The sequence below is a fragment of the Acipenser ruthenus genome, chromosome 25 (assembly GCF_902713425.1).
Source record: "Acipenser ruthenus chromosome 25, fAciRut3.2 maternal haplotype, whole genome shotgun sequence".
NCBI lineage: Eukaryota > Metazoa > Chordata > Actinopteri > Acipenseriformes > Acipenseridae > Acipenser > Acipenser ruthenus.
The window spans coordinates 7,516,759-7,532,579 of NC_081213.1; the positions used below are offsets into that span (position 1 = coordinate 7,516,759).

A 15,821-nucleotide genomic window follows, 5' to 3' on the forward strand; every position below is an offset into this window, starting at 1 on the left:
AGTCATAAGACTTAGACTTGACATTACAGGAGGTTCACATGTGTGGGGTGAAAAGAAGAGAAAGAAGAGTCATGAAGTACTTACTTCCCTGTTTATCCGAATCTAAGAGATCCACAGTTCGGTAAAGAGAAAAAGAGACAGAATCTAATTAATAAAGGAAGTTGAAATGTGTTAAACAGTGTGTTTGACAGCAACCGAATCTCTGGCTAGAGGTGTTGGAAAGCAGAATATGTGCTTATCAAGTACAACAAATGAGAATAGTGTAAATTAGCTTTTTTATATGAGTTCGGGGAAGCGCTTGTGTATTTCACATGTGTGTAAATGTGTTTTTTTTTTTTGTCAGAGATGACACTGAATGTAACAGTCACACATCTAAAATAGTTACGTCCACTAATAATATAAATCACACCCAAGTCATTCATACCAATTCTTTTGCGTGAACATGTTTTAATAATGTATGCACCAATCAGAAAGAAAGCACAACTAGATTCAGCTGTAGAGACAATTCCATTCTCTCCAGTACGAAAACTCATTGAGATCAACATTTCAAATGCCCTGGAAGACAGCAGCACCCTTATAAAAGTTTACCACAGTACATTTGCAGAGTTATTTAGCCATTTCCCATGCTTTACCCATGATTAGCACAGTTTACCATGTTTAATATGCTTCACCATACTACGCTGTGCTTAATGCTTGCCTGTGTCTTACCATGCATTAGTATTCTTTGCTATGGTAAACTTGTTTAAGGGCACCAGCACTCACACTGAGGCACATAGTGAAAGGGTGCTCAGTGTTTGAGACAGTTGTGTACATAACTTATGAAACAGAGGTAGAATGAGGTCAGAGAGCATTGGAATAAGAACAGGATACAAACACATATCAGAAAGAACAGAGAGACGTTGGAGTAGATTGTGACCTTGTAAAAAGAAGTACTCTATAGGGATGGAGGGTGTAACTGGGGTCTTCAACAAAATCTGATCCTATCACCTAGTGGCACGCTTTGCCAAGTTAAAATAACAATCACAAAACACCAATTATAATATAGGGTTGCATGACAGTGAATATGTTGGGTCGAGTAGGAGTGAGTGCAGACATGACCCATATACAGATGCTCACTGTCCTATAACTAGTACATACTGCTTTAGTGTTCAAATTAAAGTTTTAAAAACCCAGTTATATTTGTTTTCTATTCCTTTACACTTTTATTCAGTCCACTGTGATTTCCACTGAAAAGATGAATGTTCCTCAGCAGTTTTTAAATTAAGTATAAGCAGGACCAATGCTAATAAATTTCACATATACTTTTCTTTTTCCCTAGACTTTGTTTCCCTAGACTTTGTTTCCCTAGACTGAGATCACAAAAGTAATGCAATTAGACAAAAGAAGTCTTTCAAATCAGAGATTAGTGCTGAAATAGAAAGCTTTTATAATGGCACAGATGTGAAGGTTATCTTTGCTCAGTAATGTGTTTTATTGAACCACTGCACACTCTTCTTACAGTTGTTACAGCTTCATTGCACAAGGCCATTTGCAACGAAAAGGCCATGCCCATTACTATGACATCTATATAATAGATTGTGCAAAAGACAAGAGAAGGCTGCCTATGTCTTTTGTCTGAATGCACTTCCTTGTGCTTCTCAACCTTCGAGTACTGTCAAGGTTTCGAAATGCAAGGAACATATTCATTGGGTCCAGCTAAATATAAGGATGCCATTATGACAACTCTGCTATCCCCTTACAATCTGGACACAGACTATCCACAGGTTTTACCCCCACAAAGGTATTAACCCTAAGCCTGTCACTTACGTCAATATAATTGGCATTAATGTAGTCCGAGCTGGGGTCCCCTAGTAATGGGTGCAGCTTGACTCGATGACGATCATCTACAAAAAAACAATTAGAGATAGCTTTTAGGGTCACAGCAAGGTCACTATTTGGATTGACAGCCAAAGCTTGATCAAAATAAATGTCCTACTATTATTGTGGGGATCCTGGTCCACCTTCTATAATGATGATCTTTTAACAGACTTTTGAAGTTCAGTGCTTGAGATGAGGGCTACCTAACGGACGGCTCTTGAGTAACCCATTCAGGGCTGTTAGGGGTTCCAAAAGAATATGTCTTCTAGGTCAAAGCATGTTAATAGCAGATGATTGGTTATTGACAGAAAATAAGTCTGTAAAGGGGTGGGGATAATTTCACCCTCCCAGGAAGTACAAGACAGTCTAAAAAGCATTGCTTGCAAACACTGATTTCTTTATCCTTGAGTACTACAGCTATGGCCAAAAGTTTTGCATTGCCTAGAATTTTCAGATTGAGACACAATTTAAAAAACTATATGAACTGTGTGATCAAAGAAACTACAAAATGTCTCGCAAAAGTCTTCCAGAAGCCATAACAGTAGTACAGTATTTCATGTTAGATTTCGAAATGTCACATTTTTCAATTTGTCAATATTTCGCTAAGTGTACGGAAAAATACAAAGCGGTATGTAATTCAATATGATAACGTAACGTTATTCAGCAGGTTTCATTTGACTTTATGAAAAAAAAAAGTGTTAATTCTATAGGGTGATGCAAAACTTTTGGCCATAGCAGAATGCAATGAATGGTTGTGCATGGTGGAGAAAATTCCTGTAATTATTTTGTTAGCTACAATTAGAGGTCACTGGTTAGACAAATCTGCTTCCGATAAAAACAAATACACAGCTGCTTGCTTGTACCTAATCTCTGGCTGTGCAATCGCTCACACGGTTTAATTACAGCTTGACCACTGGAGTGAAATGATTACAATTAAAAGAACCTTTAAAATCAGTAGTGTTGCATTTATGTGCATATCCTAAATTAAAATAAAAACAATACTCATCACAAGAGGAGGACAGTGATAATGTTACTGAAAAGATAAGAACATTATGTTAAAGCTTTGCTAAGCACTCCTTCAGAAAGCGATCAACGAAAACCCTGTTCTTTCCACCTAGATGTATTGCTATAATTTGCATTATTAATACCTGCAGCAGAATATATGGATTATATTGAGGGCAAATGTATCACCTAGCTATCTACAAAAAAAAAATGCTTCTGTTAAAATAATAAATGTAAATGTATTGATTGCATACTGATCAAATTCAATACCTTATTAGGCCAAAAATGTAATTCAGTAAGCATAAGGTGACCAGATTTTTAAGTCCCTAAACTGGGACAGTATGGAAATATAGTGAATAACTTCCAATTTCAAAGCTACGGGGAAGCTCTAGGAGTTTTTAGTTTCACTTTGACAATGTTTGATCTAATATCATATTGAAAGTGAATGCAAAGACGCATGATGATATTCAGGGTGGAATCTTTCTTTCAAAAACTTTTTTTTTGTGACTAAATGATCTTATTGTCTTTGTAATTTCATTTCTTCACAAGTATAGTTATTATATTACACAGTAGCAATTCAATAATATCACATTCTGAGATTCTACTTTATTGCTGATTCCTGCTGCAAATCTAGGCCCTTTTCTGCCTAAGAAACTGCATCTTCTCTCTCTCTCTCTCTCTCTCTCTCTCTCTCTCTCTCTCTATGACATGGTATTTGTTCTGTGTATTTTTTGTTCTGCTTGGATCATTAGTGTGCCATGATTAATGGATATTAGGAAATTATTTTCAGCCACTTTCTGCTATTAAACTATTACTATTAAAGTTGATGGCATGTGTTAAATATTCTATCTTTTGACTGTGCAATAAATGAAGCCCTCTAATCAGCTTTTCTGAGTACATGCTGTAAGACTGGCATCACTTAAAGGGAAAGGAACCTGTTAAAAACGTGTTAATTGCATAACGAAATTTCCTGCCTATTCCATTTTTCAGTACCAATCAATGATCAGGAGAAAGCGTCTTCTGACAAGCTAAATTAGATAACTACACATTTTATGAAGGCTAATTTCTTTGCTGATCTTGGCTGGAGTTTATTTTTTTTGAGTCAACAGTATAGGCTGGGACATAAATCAAGGTATAATAAAATTAAATCGTATTCATTTTCTGATAAAATGAATGTTGTCAGTTCTTTACTTATGAAAGGAATACTATTTAATCTTTCTTAATCTGAGCATATGCATTAGTCTATGTAAAAAGCACAGGGGAGTTTTCAGATTGTCAGGAGACGCTTTCTCATTGACTGGTACTGAAAAACTGCATAGACAAGGCAGGAAATGTCATCATACAATTAACATGTTTTTAACAGCTTCCTTTCTGTTTTAAGTGGTACCTGCTGGCTTAAAACATGTTAAAAAGGAAATCTGGAAATAAAACTACTTGGAGAAACTTAAAGGGATCGACCCAACCCCCAGCCCCCAGTAATGGTTTGGGTGTCCTTTTGCTGAAGGAAAAATTATAACAACCAGACTCTGCAACCAGACACTGCTCTCTCATTGGGGGAGTTTCCATGTGTGTTTAAATTTTTCTCAAGACATTGTTCTCGAGCCAAATGAAAAATGACCCTATACATTTTAGGTTTCCATTTGCTCGAGAAGACCCTCTTTTTTCACCTGATGTCATGCAAATGAAGGGGAAAGGAAGAGGTTTAGCCACAAATTAGCCATGCATTGCGTTCTCGTACTGTTTTCACAGAAGAGCTTGGGAAAATGTGGTTTCCATGCACAGAGAACAGGTACAGGAGAGGATCTCACCTGGAAAGCCAAGGTTGACAGGTGACATATTGTTTCAGTGAAACTGTTTAAAGCACAGTGTTAAGCTCATGTAATAAAGCTGTGATTTGTAAATGCCTCGTGCCTTGTTATTTAATAATATGTTTTTCTGCTCTTGCCCAAATTGTTTTTCAAATGGCATGTCATTGGTAGTGAATAATATTTCAACTAATTTATCACACGACTTATTAAAGAAAAAATAAAATAATTAACCCAGAGATAATGAAACTGTCCAACCCAGCTATTGCAGATAACCATGGCTGAAAACCAGCGGAGACGTAGGATTATAAAGATCTGTGCCAGATACCTTCCATGTATGCTCCCAAGGCTGTCTGGATTGGGAGCAGTGGACATTTTCACATGAAATGCGGTTTCTGTGTAAAAAATGGGCGTGGATTTCCTGTGTTTTACCCTCTCCCTCTCCCTCTCCCTGTGGCCATTATTTTCGGACACAAACCTGATCCTCTCGAGCTGTTCTCCCAAATGTGCACGAGCACCACCACTTCACGTGTAAATAACCACACATGGAAACTCCCTCACTGTTTTCTATGGAGGTCAGCCATTCTGTTATTACTCAATAATAGCCTCCAGCCTCAGGCTTTATTGGACTCAGGAATTCCATTATTAGCTTGTAACACGCCACAGCATTGGCATGATCCCATAAATAACAATAAAAAACAAAAATATATGATGCATCACATGATTCACCTGGACAAAATCATCACGTGACTTGCCAAACAACATTTGCTACTAGAGGAAATTCCTCACATGACTCGCCTTGACGAAATTTGCCACTGGACAAAATGCACTAAGACAGTATCAGACTAGGCTGTCACAAATAAGGAAAGGGGTTGATAAGGGTAAAATGAAGGAAAAAAATGCTCCATCATTCTTTGCATTTTTAGAGACATGATAACATTTTGGGGTACCGCTACAATTAGGAAATGGCATTTTCATTAAACTTTTATTTGATGAAAAGACCATCTATTTAGGGATACCAATATATTTCTTATGCACAGGTTCTGAGTGGGGTATAACGGGCAAAAGAAAAAGCCCACACCTTCAAAGACACTCCATTAAGACTTTACTTGAATTGACTCATCTGCAGAGAGGGAAGGGGCCAGCACACAGGGCACTGAGAATAGTTTCCAGTCAAACTGAAACAGTAAAATCAGCAGTGGACGGTGACCATGCAAAGGTCTACACTTACGAGCCAGAAGACTGTCATGTCTACCTTTTGTCTTGTTCTTTTTCTTGGATACATCCCAGCCATCAAAGAAACTCTAGTTACAAAGACAAAAAGGAAACATTGATAAGGCGAGGAAGCAACTGAACTGACAACCCTGAGGTTTAAAGACATGTAGTATTCAGTTCAATTGATTTGGGTCTCTGCCTGACATATCAGGACTGTGTCACTGCAGTTAAACAAGAACTACATAAAAGAGTTACAGCGCACCATAAAATGGTTTATTTGAAATCATTTTCACAGCCTGTTAAAATAATTTATACATTTTTTTTTTGCTATGAGACCTTTAACCTCAAAAATCCTGTTAAACAGAAAAGAGCGCTGTTTCGTTACTAACAGTGACACAATAAATGGGTCAAGTCACGATTATCAAGATAAAGTGATTAGTTAAGTGCCTTAATAATAAAATACAATGTTTTTTATTTAGGTTAATTATATGTTCATGCAGCAAACACAGTTACCGTGGCGCAATCTTGATGTATTCAGTTATATTGAATATGGCAATATTGGAGCAATACTGATGTATCAAATTACTTGCTTACAAAACCCAGGGCACGACTTGAATTAGAGACATTACGAAACCTGGCAGGACTGCAGTAAATTACCATATCAGGTAATTAAACACATTCCTAGATATTTGCCATAAGTGTTGTCTCATGCATGGAAAATGAGAGAAGCCCTAATTCTGTAATAAAATATGGCATTAATTTGGCATTCATGTAATAATAAAACTGTTGACACGTGTATATGGAGGACATTGACACAGCCATTTACTCCAAAGAGATAAACGGCTGAAATAAACAACTTAAGAATACTCTTGAATTCAATTCCTGGATGTGTTTATTTCATGTTTCTAGCTTCAGTGGTTGTGCTTTAAGAAAAATGTTGCTGATGGCAGTGTGGAATAAATGGTTTTGTGAATTTCCCCCATCGTGTGCTAGTAGCTCAAGGTGATGTATTACAAGTTAATTCAGTATGTACAGATAACAGTCTCTCATAGGAAAATGCCTTCTTTTTTCACAAGGAGAGAACTCACCTCCTAAAATGCTCACCAGAAGACGGTATTTAATAAAAAAAATAGAAAGACACATATTTTATGAGCAATATTAAGGCTGTTGTTTTATTGTCTTCTTTGCTTCACCTCTCCCTCAACCTGTGCTCACCTCGTACTCCTGCTTGAATCCATAGCCCTCAGCGGTCTTCATCTGGTTGATGTGCTGGAGCAGGTCAGCCACGCGGACTGCGGGGTGCAGCTGCCCCGTGTGATAGGGGGACCCCTTCCGCCCGCACTGCCGTCGCGGAGAGCCCCCCAAGAGGCTGCTCGACTCATTCACCGTGCTGCGCTGCTCGCCTGCGGGGACCACAAAACCAGACGCTGCATTTGGGTGCAACACCATCATGAATTGGGCATGGAGAACATCCGGCCCATAAAGTTCTGCCTCCATGCCAAGGGCCAAGGTAAGCCCTGCCCTCCCCCAATAAGCCCCTCAAGAAATAAGTATGGTAAAATCTCTATAATACGGCATCAAATTGGAAAATGAGGATTATACAGTGTGCTGGTTTGCAGAGGTGCTGTAAAATATAATACTGTACCTAAAAAAAGGAAAAGGTATAAACTATTTGAACGCTTGAAATAGGTGTTATTACATTACATACAGTAGCAGTGCTGTCCAGTTATATCCTATATTCATTTACATGTTACCTTTTCCACTGTGTAAAGAAGGATTTTACTGTAGATATACCATACCCACCAGACATGTGTGTATTTGTTTAGGAAAGAAAAAACACATGACTTGGTGGGCACCATCAGATTTCCATTCATTTTAAGTTCCAAATCATGACGGACTCCAGAATAGACAGGTTCCGGAATCACACCATCAATTTCAATACGGATTTTATCAGGACCCCAAAATTATGCTGATTTATACAGAATTCTGGTATGTGGAGGGTCTGGATTAGGCAAGTTTACATTTTGTGAAATTTGTAAAACTTTGTTGTCCATTGAACTTTACGTGCCTTTGGTTCTTTTAGTTTAAATTTAAATGTACTTCATTTAAATAAATTGCTGGTTGTTACTCGTTATTCCACACATCTAAAAGTTAGTAACGACAATATATTACAGGGGATTCTTAATTACTACTTGAAAAATGACAACGAATTAATATGAAATGCAAGACGTTACAAGAAATTACTTTTAATTTACTTGAATGTATTCACTATTTTTAATTAATCATATAAACAAGGCTTTAAAAAATAATTGTGTGCATAACAGCATCCTCACAATTCCAATAATGGTTTGTTTTTAGTTCTTCAGTCTGTGCCTGCTTTGCTGCTACAGATTCACTGCCTGTGTTGCAGATCATAGGGCTCCACCTGACTCTGCTGTATGTGTAGAGAACAATACAAGAGCCCAGTGACCTATTGTATTTAACACAGATAGCCCGTTGCATTGTGACTCTTGTGAAAGTGTTGTTACGCTAATGAGAGGTAAGAAAATGTTGAGGTTCGAACTCCAAAATACTAACCTTTAACATCACCATGTTATTATTGCTATAAGTTGAGTTACATTGTTAAGAATTACCAGGTTCAACTGCAGTGTTATACAAGGGAGGGAATCTAATTGTGTTCCGTTGACAGCAGTGCTACTTACTTCTGTTGCTGCAGTTTTGAGCATCCATGAAGGACAGGGCCAGGCGCTCATCCTCCTGCAGCGTGCTCTGATCAGTGAAGCTCCTGTCCATTGAGCCAATCATGTGCGTCTTCTCCTGCCGGGAGGTGATGGGAGTCTTGTTGATGTTCACCGGTTTACTAGGGAGCACAGAGGAAAACCAATCTTTAGCCATGTTTTTTTAGTACATAAAACCGGGCCCTTTGAAAATCAAACCTGAACATGTGTGAGTTGTGCAAGTCATTTTACAGCACCAGGGAATCCACCCAGTTTGGATCAAAGACTTGTGTTTAAGGGTAATCCTGATAATGTAATAGTCATTCTCCTGTGCTTTGAAATGCTAGAACAAATCCAGCTGCGGCTCATTTTGGCAAGTATAGGTTGATCAAATCAATCCTATTGTATAGCTTATAGTTTAGCCTCAGAATTTGTGCTTGAGCATTTCAAGTTATAGATGAATCACCTCCCAAATGAAACTGTCAGGCTCAAGGTAATTGTAAAGGCAGCCTGCCTTCTCTGATAGGAGTTCTGCCAAGCAAAGAAAGCGCACTGTGGTAGATCGAGGGACTGATACTGGCTGAGTAAATCTAGTGAGCTGAGAAAGAGAGTGAGAGAGGCACTTGGCTCTACAGAAGAAAGGCCTGATTCTTAGAGTAATGTGTCAGGAGAATATTTGTGTGCTATTTCATACATTCAAGTGCACTGAGATTGCACTGAGCGATTTTATAATCATCCAAAGCTTTGCAATAATAAATCTTCTCTATCAAACAAGAACATTGATTGAATAAACGAACAAATCTCAGTAATTAAGAACCGACTTTATAACAATACAATATTGCTTTATCATGAACTAAAATCAATTGAAGTGAGTTCATATGCATTACTAAAAGAACCTTGTCATTTTAATGATAAATGGTTTGACTGAATGTATTTATTTTCTTAAGTGTTTCTAAATTTAGCACTGTTGAGTGTGTATTAGTAATGGATTATATACTGTACAAGCACAAACTATAGAAACAACAAACTACTCACTCAAGACTAAGGGTGGGGATTGTATTGCCCACTCAGACCCCTTACTTACTAATAATGTTGGTATCTCTGAATAGATAATCGTCTCCTCTTTAAAAATATGCAAAATATTTTAATGAGCAATTCATCTCACACGTACAATATGTGATAGATTATCAGGGAAAGTTACATAAGGAATGCATATCGACCCTTTAAGGTGGGCTTTGAAATCAGTGAAAAAGAGGAAAATGTAGTCTTTGTTGTTTAACTAGGAATCGACAGGCTACTTCTCAGAATGCCTCTGTGACCTGAGAAAACCATGTTGTGGAAACTTACTGAGCTCCCGAATGAGGCTGGCTTCATGAATCGGGGGAGTGGGGGGGGGGGGGGGGGGGGGGTTGTCTGTGTGAAGGCTGAGACCTGCGTATAAACTAGATCACTGCATGTTGAAACGGTTTTGAAACCTTATGATACATATTGAATGTATTCTTCTCTGTTGGTTCTAACATTGTTTCTTTTGGATCTCAGTAAATGGCTTAGCTGCCTGACGGATAATTAGGGACGGTTTCCAACTGTACTGCTTTCCTAGAAAAAGGAGAACATTTCAGGATACCATGCTACTTGTAAGATGTATTGCTCATTTAAATATTTAGTACTTATTTTTTATTTTATTTTTTTTAAAGAGGAGATCATTCTCTATTCAGAGATACCAAAATATTTAACTACAACTTCATGTACTATTTTGGTCACTCATGTAATTAATGTATTGTATTATCTACATTTACAATTTGTTACATTTTGAGATTTGCACGTGTGATAAGGAAGCGCAATGACAAAACGTCTGAAATATGAGCTTTAAAATCTCCTTTGACTTCAAAGGATGGATTAGTTAGACTGTCCTGTCTTGTTAAATGAAATACACCCTGGCTCCAACAACAAGACAGGAGGTCTAACTAATGCATCCTCCCTGAAAAAGGGTTTCACTTAAAGCTGATGTGGTCTCGAGGTGATTTTAAAAACTCCTGCCTTCCAGAATTGGTCAATCTCCTACTATGAGCAACCAACTTACAGTTTTCAACTGGAGTGACCATATTTAAGCTAACTACTTTGGTTCTCCAGCTTCACTGCCTTGCAATGGACAACTTAATTTCCTTGGAGTCCCAGCTCGACTCCTGAGAAGGAGATGGGAATCATCCCAGCAAAACACAGTGTGTTTGCGCGAAACAGCACGAGAGAATCCGGCTTCATGTGACATTGAGAAAGAAGTGTCATTCACTTACGGGTAGTAAGAGTAGGAATAGTAGTCCCTTCTGGAGAGCATGAGAGAAAGGGGGGCAGGGGAGAAACAGAGGGAGAAGAGAAATTAGAGGGCTGCTTATGCTGGATTCACACTACTGGGAGCTTTTTGAACTACCCAAGAGTGCTGTACTGTCACATTATGGTCTCCCAAAGCGGCTTGTTCAGACTCCTTCCCTCGTATGAACAGCAGCATCCCGTTTATCATGCAATCATTGTGGTTCGTATTGCAATTACTCTAGTACTGTGTGAAGGTGCTTTCATCCAAGTTCAGGAGATGCTCTTCAGTTCTAGTTGTCTGCCATAGTAAGGGCTATCATAAATCAGCCAATTACTTTTATAAAAAAAAAAAAAAAGTAATCTTCACTAGTAATCTTCATGTAATTCTTGCACTTTAGGCCAGTTATTTTTTTGTTTTGTTTTTTTTTACTTGTCATGTGTGAATCCAGCATCACAAAATCTGAAAACGTGTCTCAGCCTGGACTTTACATGGGCAAGTCTACAGCTTTTTGAAGGAACTCCCCACTGTTATGTAGATGAACTGTAAAGTATGCACAGTGCATAATACACCCCTGCAGTATTTCATATACTGTACTTTTCATAATGTAACTTGCTCTCTGTGTATTGTGCACATGGTGGAGTTGCACTTAACATCCCTTGTATAATATGCATCCCACTGTTTACATAACACATGCAGCTCATGTAAAATGCACTCCCCAGGTATGCTAAAAGCAGAGGGGTAAAGCAAAGAATAATACCAAGTAGGATCAATCAGTTGCATTTACATGGAAAAGATTATCAATGTATCATTTAAACATGAGCCCTACCCTTGTTATAAAGTCAGAGAGTCCCAATATAAAATCTTTGGTTTTAGTTTAATTTTTTCTCCACCCTAAATAAAGGTTTGACTATAACATCAGCTTTGCTGCCGGTGTTAGAAAAATGGTTAAGTATTCATGTAGGTTGTGATTTATGATACACATGTACTCAAGAACAGGATGCCGCACACTTCATGTATATTATTATTATTATTATTTATTTCTTAGCAGACGCCTTTATCCAGGGCGACATACAGTCGTAAACGGTGAGCTGCAATGGTTTGCAAAAGGGTGTCATATTCTGAAAATTGTGGTACATTAAATTGTCATTTCATTGTGTAGGAATCTTTTAAAGCATCTATTTATATCTGTTCCTGTCAGTTAAATAGCGAGATAAATCCAGGATACATATGACCACGTCCCTTTACCCATGTTAGATCTGCTCTTTATTTTTCCATTTTCTCTGTGTTTTCAGCTCTTAAACTCATATGTCGTGATTATGACCTTATTTAAACATTTAAAATGGAATAATTAACCAATATAGAAAAAGTAACATTGATACAGAGGGAAACCAGTAAGTTGGAAATATACACAATAATGACAAGCAGTTACTAAGAAAAAAAAATGTCCTTAAAAATATAGGCTATTTATCAACTGCATTGATTTTAATTAGGAATTTTTATTTTAGTAATTATGTCTTGTATTTATGAATGTCCATGTTTTATTTTTTAAATATTCCTAATATATAAAGCAATAAACATTTAGTTAACAATAAAACCATATTAAAATGTTTATATAGACTTCAGTAAAGCAAAGACATCCTTCAGTATAAAAAGCTGGCTGGATGTTTAAAACCAACTATGCTGTTGTCATGGAAACAGTGGAAAGTTAAAATGTTCAAATTGGAACAGTATCAGCGAGGACAGATTGTTTTGAGGAAGGATGAGTCAATTAAGGGTAAATGCTGCCTTCCAGAGTATGGGGTAACCTGTCACACTGCCCGCATGGTCACAGAAGGAACATTCAGAACACACTGCACTGGCTGCCCTGCCCTCTGAAGAACCCAAAAGACCATGTACAGGGTCACTGTGACCTGGAACAACAGGTGGGCCCTGAAGGATGTTCTCCTGGCAATACCAGGTTGTGAAACAGATCCTCGATGATTCTATTCCCAAGCCCGTAAAGACAGTGAAGGGGGTCCAACATGATACCGAGCAGTGCTTTAGTTCCCATATCGATTTTATTTTCTATTTACACTACAGTTTAAGATTCAGGTCTGGGCCCAACCTGGAGCGCTAAGGGGTGGTTTACGTTGGAATGCAAGACCTGGAGCAAAGTATTCTTTTTAGATTGCTGCTATGTTTAGGGTCGCACACAGTTGTAGGTTGTGGAATTGACTTCAATGTAGGAGACATGATAAGCCTTATACCCCAAGTGCAAATGATGTGTCAAATAACACTTTAATCAAGACGTTGGATGAGTAACCTGTTAAAGCAGATGCTTTAGAGGGATTTAGATTGAGTTAGGCAGGCACAGTTCTTTGGGAAATAATAGTGATGCATAATAATATTAATATGAAGAGTATTCAAAAGACACTCTGAAAAGACCCATTCACCAGCAGCCTCTTGACAGTTTTGAGTTGATCCAAATGTGGAAACCCACACAAATAACAGTCACGTCTTTGGGTGAATCAGATTGATACAGCCATCATTTAACTTAAAGCACTTCTATTTTTAATCGAACCGTAAATGGTTTTTAAAATGAAAAACATATGTAATAGTGACACTTCCTAGAACAATCTAACAACGGACACACAATGGATGGATTATGTCTCCCACCCACCCCCTTTAATTGCCTGCTGGTCCATTACTTCTAAATAACCCCTTTACTCCATTTGAATGTATGTTTGCTGCTGGTTTTCACCATTTCTGGAACACATTTTTCTTTTCTTAATTTAAAAGCTTTTAGCGCACTACACAATCACATTCTCGTGACACACATTCACCTCGACCCTCAACCTACTTCTCTTTTATTATCAGATTTGGACGGGCAACTGCAGTCTAAATGGAAAACCAGTGCAAAGAGAACCAAAACAATGTGCTGTAAAGTGTCTTTAAACAAAAACAGGACAGTTTCACAGGCAGCGAATCAGAAAATAATTCAACATTTTTAAAAGGTATAAAACTATTTCAGAATAAAAATGTGAGCTGCTCCTTCCTGCTACTAGCTGTTTCTTGTCAGTTGTTTAAAGTTTTCTTTTTTTTTTTGTAATTCCTCTAGAAATTCAACCTTTGCACATGGTTCAATTTGGGACTATAGTGTATTATGCAGCAAGTAAATCAAACCTTAATACACTGCATATTCTATTCAAAATAGATGTTTTTATATATCTGAAGATGGCAGGTCACTTAGTACTTTTACCTGGCCATTAATAGTCCACTAGTTCAGAATACTCGATATTTGGAATAAGTATTTCGGCCATGTAAACAGCACATTCAGAATACAGGGTGCTATAATATACAAGCATTACAAACTATATAAATGGTCTATATAAATGGTATATTCCAAATATTACATTGAAAGTGTTTCATTTGAGAACTCACTGTGTATTGAGGTAGCTGGACAAGTGCAGAAGACCATTACAAACAGACATGCGCAACAACGAATATCTATTTGTTAAAGTATGGAAGCACATTCATACAACATTGATATAAAAGATATGCCTCTTGTATGCTGGTTAGATGCATGAAGAAATTAATAGTATAGCCACCTGGATGTTGACCTCATGAAAGATGAATGGAACAATGTCAACAGGCCTCCTAGCTTTTACACTGACCACATGATACGAGTGAAGTGAAATGGAACGAGATTAAGTAAATTAAATGAAAAGGTTGGTGATGATAATGGGTGCCAGTTGGCAGGTGGTCCAGCTGTATTTAGCCCCAGACAATGCTAGCTTTAGAGTGGAGGCAGGGATTGTAGTTGGCCAATCAACAAAATGCTATCCAGTTAAAAAAAAAAATTCGAAAAGGAGTATGGATGTACGTAGAGTATGGAGGTATGGTACTTGGTTATTGGGTGGAGAATCAATTCACAAAATCAACCCCAACCCTTAATTAATTTATTTCCTTTAAAAAGATACTTAACCTGGACAACTCAAGTGAGATATACCATTCAGGGTGTGCAGTAGCAAAATATTCACATCCTTAAAAGAAAAAATATATCTTTTCCTATCAAAATGAACTAAAATAGTTGCATGTGTAATGTTTGTGTAATGTTTTTATTAGGAGCAATTATGTTTTAATGTATAAGGTGGGAAATATACCCCTTGAGATCAATGGATTTCTAGTTCTACGGAGCAGATTCAGACCTCTTCCAGATGACTGGGTGATTTAAATGTAGTTAGTTGCTGAAGCAAGTTCTCTGTGAGTTTAGAGCTAATTACCTAAAAAGCACAACTTTTTGTATTCAATTACTGCCTAACAGAGAGGGTCACACAACTGCTCGCTCCATGTAATTAAGCAAGTAATTGAATTGCATCCCCAGTAATTAAATATTTCACACTTTGATAAGCTGTTCAAACTATGCTCATCAGTACCTCAGTGAGTGAGGCAGAAAGAGAGTCTCTTTTCTATTTGGAGTGCTTCATTCCGATTCCAGCTGGTCTGCATTCTTTGGGCTGGTTCTTTATACAGATCAATGAAACACCTTGGATCAAGGTGAAGTCTTTATAGTGAATAGTATTCACGACAAATATTTACTGTATTAGAGCAAATACTGTATTCTTTATTTTGCTCTTATTTGAATGTGATCTTACTTTTGACTGATTTTTACTGTAGTTTATAACTGCTCTTATCTGTAATGTGATACGTTGTAATGTAACAACTGTAAGTCGCCCCAGATAAGGGCATCTGGTAAGAAATTATTATTATTATTATTATTATTATTATTATTATTATTATTATTATTATTATTATTATTATTATTAATAATAATAATAATAATAATAATAATAATAATAATAATAATAATAATAATAATAATAATAAATGTGAAGTTGTGTGCTAAAATCATCTCTCTTGTCTGAAGATCAATGGGTA

General features: G+C 37.2%; 1 protein-coding gene across 6 annotated transcripts in view; it reads right to left on the reverse strand.

Moving 5' to 3' along the window:
* LOC117413295 (receptor-type tyrosine-protein phosphatase U) overlaps positions 1-15,821 on the reverse strand; it is a 197,398-nt gene that overhangs the window by 26,992 nt on the left and 154,585 nt on the right. Inside the window, exons 15-20 of one of the 6 annotated variants that reach the window (XM_059000194.1) lie at positions 10,888-10,917; positions 8,582-8,739; positions 7,095-7,282; positions 5,920-5,968; positions 1,807-1,883; positions 85-102 (exon numbers count right to left, since the gene is read on the reverse strand). In XM_059000194.1, the coding sequence (XP_058856177.1) occupies positions 85-102; positions 1,807-1,883; positions 5,920-5,968; positions 7,095-7,282; positions 8,582-8,739; positions 10,888-10,917 (520 nt within the window). Of the gene's footprint in view, positions 1-84; positions 103-1,806; positions 1,884-5,895; positions 5,969-7,094; positions 7,283-8,581; positions 8,740-10,887; positions 10,918-15,821 lie in introns of all 6 variants that reach the window. The other 5 variants (XM_059000192.1, XM_059000195.1, XM_059000197.1 and 2 more) reach the window with 5 other exon arrangements.